The 6,513-nt window shown below is 33.2% G+C and overlaps 1 protein-coding gene across 1 annotated transcript; it reads left to right on the top strand.

The window, feature by feature from the left end:
• Positions 1-1,937: 1,937 nt before the first annotated feature.
• On the top strand, positions 1,938-5,273 carry LOTGIDRAFT_156000 (hypothetical protein; the record flags this gene model as incomplete). Its single annotated transcript, XM_009046037.1, has 6 exons — positions 1,938-1,992; positions 3,615-3,671; positions 3,726-3,851; positions 4,045-4,269; positions 4,720-4,908; positions 5,257-5,273. 6 exons carry the CDS (start codon positions 1,938-1,940, stop codon positions 5,271-5,273), a joined length of 669 nt encoding a protein of 222 aa, XP_009044285.1.
• Positions 5,274-6,513: the final 1,240 nt, after the last annotated feature.

Here is a 6,513-nt window from a genome sequence, read left to right as displayed (position 1 = left end):
TGATAGTTGAGGATTAGGATTATTTTTGATTTCTTAATTAGTTGAGTCATATCTTTGATCAACTGAGGATTATAGAAATATTGGATTAGATTTTGATTATATCTGAGTAATAATTCAGGAGGATTAGATTATCTCAGAGTACAATTTACATAAATGAAAAACATAAATAATCAGAAATCTAGAATACAAAATTATAAAATAAATAAACATGAGAAATATTTGATAAAATAAGCGGGATTAGTGAATTGTAAATTGATTAGAACTAACTTTGAATTTTGATTATACCCGAGTAGTAATTTAAATGGATGGATTATCTCGGAGTATAATTTACATGAAAGAAAAACATAAATAATGGCAATTAAATTTACTTGGTTAGATTAAAAGATTAATGCAAATTTTTTTGAAGAAAGTTTGTTATATGCACGAGAAACAAATGTCAAAATCCTAACATATACAATATATACAAAAAAATAAAATATATATAAGATGAAATAAAATATACCAAAGTCAAAATAAATTGTCTGATCTGGCCTGGCACGGACAGTATTAGATTTCGGGGAAGGGAGGGTTTCATTCTCCCAAATGTACAGGCCTAGGGTGGAGCAGACACTTTATTTAGAAATTAGGATTAAGGGTCTTGATATTGGGTTTTCTTCTGTTCTTATTCATGATTATAACGATATCAATATATCTTACCATGTATGTGTATTATAACTCCCACAAATATACAAGCTGTATTAATGGCCGCCATATTCGATGACATAGAAAAGAGGAACTAAAATAGGGTCTATAAACATTACTATATACTGAACTTGAAAATAGTACACTAAAGACTATGTTCGATTATTGTTTTAGAGCAAATTTAGTTTGTCGATCAGACATTTGCTGAACGAGAGGCACTCGAACATAGGCCTAAATCAATAAAATTTTGTTACAATTTTGCTATAGTTGGTAATCTTCTTTTCACCTGTTTTGGATGTTAAGTCTTCGGAACATTTGCAAACAACAAAACGTGTTGATTTTACATCTTCCAAAATCAGAAAATCCTTTTGGTGAAAATAGTGATCCATTTCAAACATTTTAAAAATTTAGTGTTTCACAAAATACCATTTATTTCTTCTCGAAATTTTAAATCGTCCTTTATGACACGTTTATCATTATCCAGAAGGTAAGCGTTTTATAGAAAACAAACACGTGGTATTTACTTAAGACAAATAGCCCAGTGTTGAAATCCGCAATCGCATTACATATTAAAATGTAGTTGGGCAATATTTCTTTCAATTGATACGATATTTTCCATGGGTTTTTAAGGTGTGGGTACACAACGGTCTTGGTCGGCGACTCGAATCCTCTCTAGAAGCGATCACGTGCGGAGCATGAAATGGAAAGGAAAATAAATCTTATTGGATGATGACGGTCTGATGACGGATGATGACGATAAAATTATTGGAGACAATTATCAAACTTGTTTGAAGTTATAAATCCTGTGAATTGAATTACACCTTAAAGGGATTATAACGAGATTTTCTACAAAATTTATGTGCATCGTGAACAATTTGCATCGTTTAACTTTCAACCAGACGTCTGTGGTTCCTGTAATTCCACTAAAACTAAGCGTTTTATGACGTCACTAATCGCGAAGTCCATAATTATGTTATAAGGTATATTTTGCGATTAGTGACGTCATCTTATTCGTTTTAGTGGAATTGCAGGAACCCCAGACGTCTAGTTGAAAATTTTCATGTTGCAAATTGATGATATCAGTGTCCACGATGTACATAAAATTTGTAGCAAACCGCTTTACAATCCCTTTAAGGTGTAATTCACTTCCTTGTTAATAATAATAAATTCGTCGACTTCCTTGTTAATGATAATAATAAAATCGTGGACTTACAATATTTTCATAGGAATATTTAATTTTTTTTATGCAATCGAATATGGCGTCTCTGATATTAGGTAGTGTATTTCTTGGACTAATAATACATATACAGAGTAAGTTACTTTTCTGCTATAGATTTGTACACTGGTAATCCAAAATCCTACTTTTATAGAATCGTGACCTTATATAATTTGTTTTTATAAAAAAAAAATATTTACTCATCGAATTATATGGATTTAACCGAATTCAACCATACTGTATGCTCTGAATTATCGCTAAGGTTTGGGAGATATCAAAATGAAATGGTTAACGTTTTTCGTATTAGCTCTAAAATTAACAAAATGACGATTGACAACGCTTTGTATTTTGAAATAGGGATTTTGTCGTGCAAAACAGAGGCATCAATATACACGTAAAATCTTGTTGATCCAGGACGACCAAACATTTTTGATGTCATTCTCCCCCTCCCAACCTACATCATCGACGAGGTGATTTTCAGATCAGAACAGAAGAACAATACTCAGCAGATACAGAGCGCTTAGGCCTGTACATTTGGGACTTCGTGCTTCATTTCGTTTAGTAAATTGAAGCTTTCATTTTATATAACGGCGTGTACTACAATGTCTATCTTTTTTTATTGAATGGTAAAAAAAATATTTTGTATTTCATGTTTTGTCATGTCATATCATATTTTTTTTTATGTAGAAAATCATTGGCATATGAGTATAAATGCATTGACAAATATACAATATTTATTGATACAGAAAGACATTGCTATACCCCTTCTTGAAATGTACAGTCATTGTTTATGTTATTCTGTCATTTCATTTCATTCTATTACTCAAAAAATATCTTTAATAGTTCATTATTTTCGGTATTAATATTGTATATTGTGAGGTGATGATCAGCGAGGTATTGCAATCAATTAGCATATTGACTATTTCCGACATTTATCAATATACATGTATATCTTTAGTTGTGCTTACTTACCAATGCCTATTTCGATACATCGTATCGAAACCACGCCCCCATTCGTCATACTTCATACTTCCTCGAGATGAGACAATGTCAAAACCCGTATTCGTGATACGATGATTTTATATGTCTTATATACACTAAACAGTATATTGGTACAAAATATTATTTTAATTATGAAACGTGATCCTGGTGATTAAACATTGAATTAGTGTAGCTTTACTTAGTTTTATTTACTTTAGCACATAACCTGATATTTTGTGGACTACAAACTAATTTATATAGAAACCGGTTGAAAATGAGGTACAATGTGAATGCGATTGAATTAAAATATGACCATCCAGATTGTGTTTTAATTGTTTAGGGTTAGGGTTAGATATATTTTTGTCCCTGTGACTTTTCTAACCTACAAGACTTTTGAGTCCAAGACAGATACACATAGTACCATATTTAGCCTACTTTACGCCAGCCAAAGTTTGTCACTTGGTATTCAAGCAGAATTAAATAGTGTTTCTTATAATGAAAACTATATTGTTATAATTCCAGGTTATAATTTTAGATATGTCAATAGTTATACTTGTCATTGTTTGAATAATGAAAAATGTAATACTATAACTAGTGTTTGTTATAATGAATGTTATATTTTCAGGTTATAATTTTGGATATAACAATAGTTATACTAGTCATTGTTTAAATGATGAAAGAAGTGATACTGTGATTAGTGTTTGTTATAACTAATGTTATATTGTTATATTTTCAGGTTATAATTTTGGATATAACAATAGTTATACTAGTCATTGTTTAAATGATGAAAGAAGTGATACTGTGATTAGTGTTTGTTATAACTAATGTTATATTGTTATATTTTCAGGTTATAAATTTGGATATAACAATAGTTTTACCTGTCATTGTTTAAATAATGAAACATGTGATACTGTTACTGGTAGATGTGGTAGTGGATGTTCAAGAGGCTGGAGAGGACCTTCTTGTCAAAGAGGTATTAATGAATTAAGATTTTCTAAAGTGATAAATTTTTCACCATCCAGTCATTTCGCACTTTGAATGAAACATACTAACAATATTATAAATCTGTACACTCGAAATGTTGATGACGCAGCAGATTCTTTTTTTTTGTAATAATTATAATGATCAGTTAAACAAACTAAAGGATGCTATTATTTTTCTTTCAGAGAATATAGCCTCAGATTCTATGTTTGTTAGTCAAAGTGGCGTATTTAACAATAGACAAGATTTATATGGTCCGAAACTAGTTGTAGATGGATATAACGATACCAATAGAAACATACATTACTGTAGTGACACTGACACTGATAACTCAACTTGGCAGTGGTGGTTTATAGATTTACAAGAAGAATATCCTATAGGATATTTAAAGATCTTTCACAAATATGATCGTAAGATTTAAATTTTTTCAAATAACACAGTAATAAACTGAAATCACTGACTATCTATAAGAAAAGATATATAAGCTATTGTAGTTTAGTACATGCAGTGGCGCCCCCCCCCCCCCTCCCCACTAAAAAATGGTTTTCACCCCTAATATTGCACCGCAACTTTATTTTAAGCAAATTTAAAAAAATGATTTTTATACGTTTTGCCCCTAAATATGTGTCAGAATGCACTAAATCAATTCAATTTTTAAAAAAATCCTCTCAGACACCCCATGGGAGGCTTGCGACTATGAAACGGTCACAAAGTTGCCGCACACTGAAATCAGCCTGGACAGTTGTACCGCTTTTGAAACTGTGAGCGTTTGTTACAGGACTTTAAAATTGATATTTTAGAATTAGAATATTTGAAAGGATTTTCGGTTATATAATGAAATGTATAAATTGATATTTCAGGATTATACGTTTTTAAAGGATTTTCAGTACATATTGATGATAAATTATGTTTTCAACATACTGATACATCAGACCCTCCTGCTGTATTTCCAATAGAATGTTATGGAACTTTAACTGGTCGTTATCTTAATATCAGTCGATATTCTGAAACCAAGAATTATATTGCTTTATGTGAAGTTGAAATCTACGGTAAGTCTATCGTAAAAAATAAGTAATATTTTCATAACCGATACGTTTTCCAGTATTCCAGTACTGTCTCTCTCTGTTACAGTTTGTTCTCAAGGAACGTACTGTCTCTCTCTGTTACAGTTTGTTCTCTAGGAACGCACTGTCTCTCTCTGTTACAGTTTGTTCTCAAGGAACGTACTGTTTCTCTCTGTTACAGTTTGTTCTGAAGGAACGTACTGTCTCTCTCTGTTACAGTTTGTTCTCAAGGAACGTACTGTCTCTCTCTGTTACAGTTTGTTCTCAAGGAACGTACTGTCTCTCTCTATTACAGTTTGTTCTCTAGGAACGCACTGTCTCTCTCTATTACAGTTTGTTCTCAAGGATAGTACTTGTCTCTAACTATTACAGTTTGTTCTCTAGGATAGTACTGTCTCTCTCTGTTACAGTTTGTTCTCAAGGAGCGTACTGTCTTTCTCTATTACAGTTTGTTCTCAAGGAACGTACTGTCTCTCTCTGTCACAGTTTGTTCACAAGGAACGTACTGTCTCTCTCTGTCACAGTTTGTTCACAAGGAACGTACTGTCTCTCTCGATTCCAGTTTGTTCACAAGGAACGTACTGTCTCTCTCTGTTACAGTTTGTACTCAAGGGGCGTACTGTCTCTCTCTGTTACAGTTTGTACTCAAGGAGCGTACTGTCTCTCTCTGTTATAGTTTGTTCTCAAGGAATGGTTCACACTACTGCGAACTGCCTATCAGTGCCCTTACCTCGTGTTCCGAGATTGAAATGTAGATCTCTTAAATCCGATAGCCATTATATACAGTATGAACATCTCATTCATGGTGGTAAAAACTATACCTTCATCTGGCTAACCTTTTCAATTCAATCCTTGCTGCAAATATAATCCCAAGCCAATGGCGACATAGTGGTATCGTTCCAATTTTCAAAGGCGGAAACGAAGATAAATCTTGATCTCAACTCATATCGAGGAATATCTTTAACACCAACAATAGGAAAAGTGTTCGAGAAGGTCATAGAATATCGTCTGTTACAACTAAATGATCAAAAAAACTTCCCGAATCCACAACAAATCGCGTACCAGAAAGGATTATTTCCATACATGCCTCATTGAATCTTCAAGAAACGATTCATCAGTACCTCCAGAGATCCAGTAACGTACATGTAGCCTTTTTCGACAGCACTAAAGCTTTCGATTCTGTGTGGCACGACGGGCTTGTAAAGAAACTATTCGGCTCCGGAGCCGAAGGCTACCTTTGGCGTTTAGTAGATAATCTTTACATGGGGATGACCAGCGGTGTGCGATTAGGCAGCCAACTATCAAGAAATCTCATACTTCAACGTGGTGTCAGACAAGATGGAGTCCTGTCGGCTAAGCTGTATTTGTTATTTATTATGATCTTCTTAACCAGTTGACTGACAGTGCCAATTGTGCCCGTGTTCTAGACTTATCAGTCTGTTGCCCTACGCAGGCTGATGACATTGCAGTCGTCAGTGAGAGTGTAAGTGGCCTTCAGCATCATCTTGGCATATGTGAACAGTACAGTCGTCAGTGGCGATTTAAGTTTTCAGTGTAATACTGCACTTTAACTTTCGATCTAGATCATTA

Source organism: Lottia gigantea, assembly GCF_000327385.1.
Source record: "Lottia gigantea unplaced genomic scaffold LOTGIsca_10, whole genome shotgun sequence".
Classification (NCBI taxonomy): Eukaryota; Metazoa; Mollusca; class Gastropoda; family Lottiidae; genus Lottia; species Lottia gigantea.
Note: the sequence above shows the minus strand (reverse complement) of the source record. Positions and strands in the feature narration are given on the sequence as shown.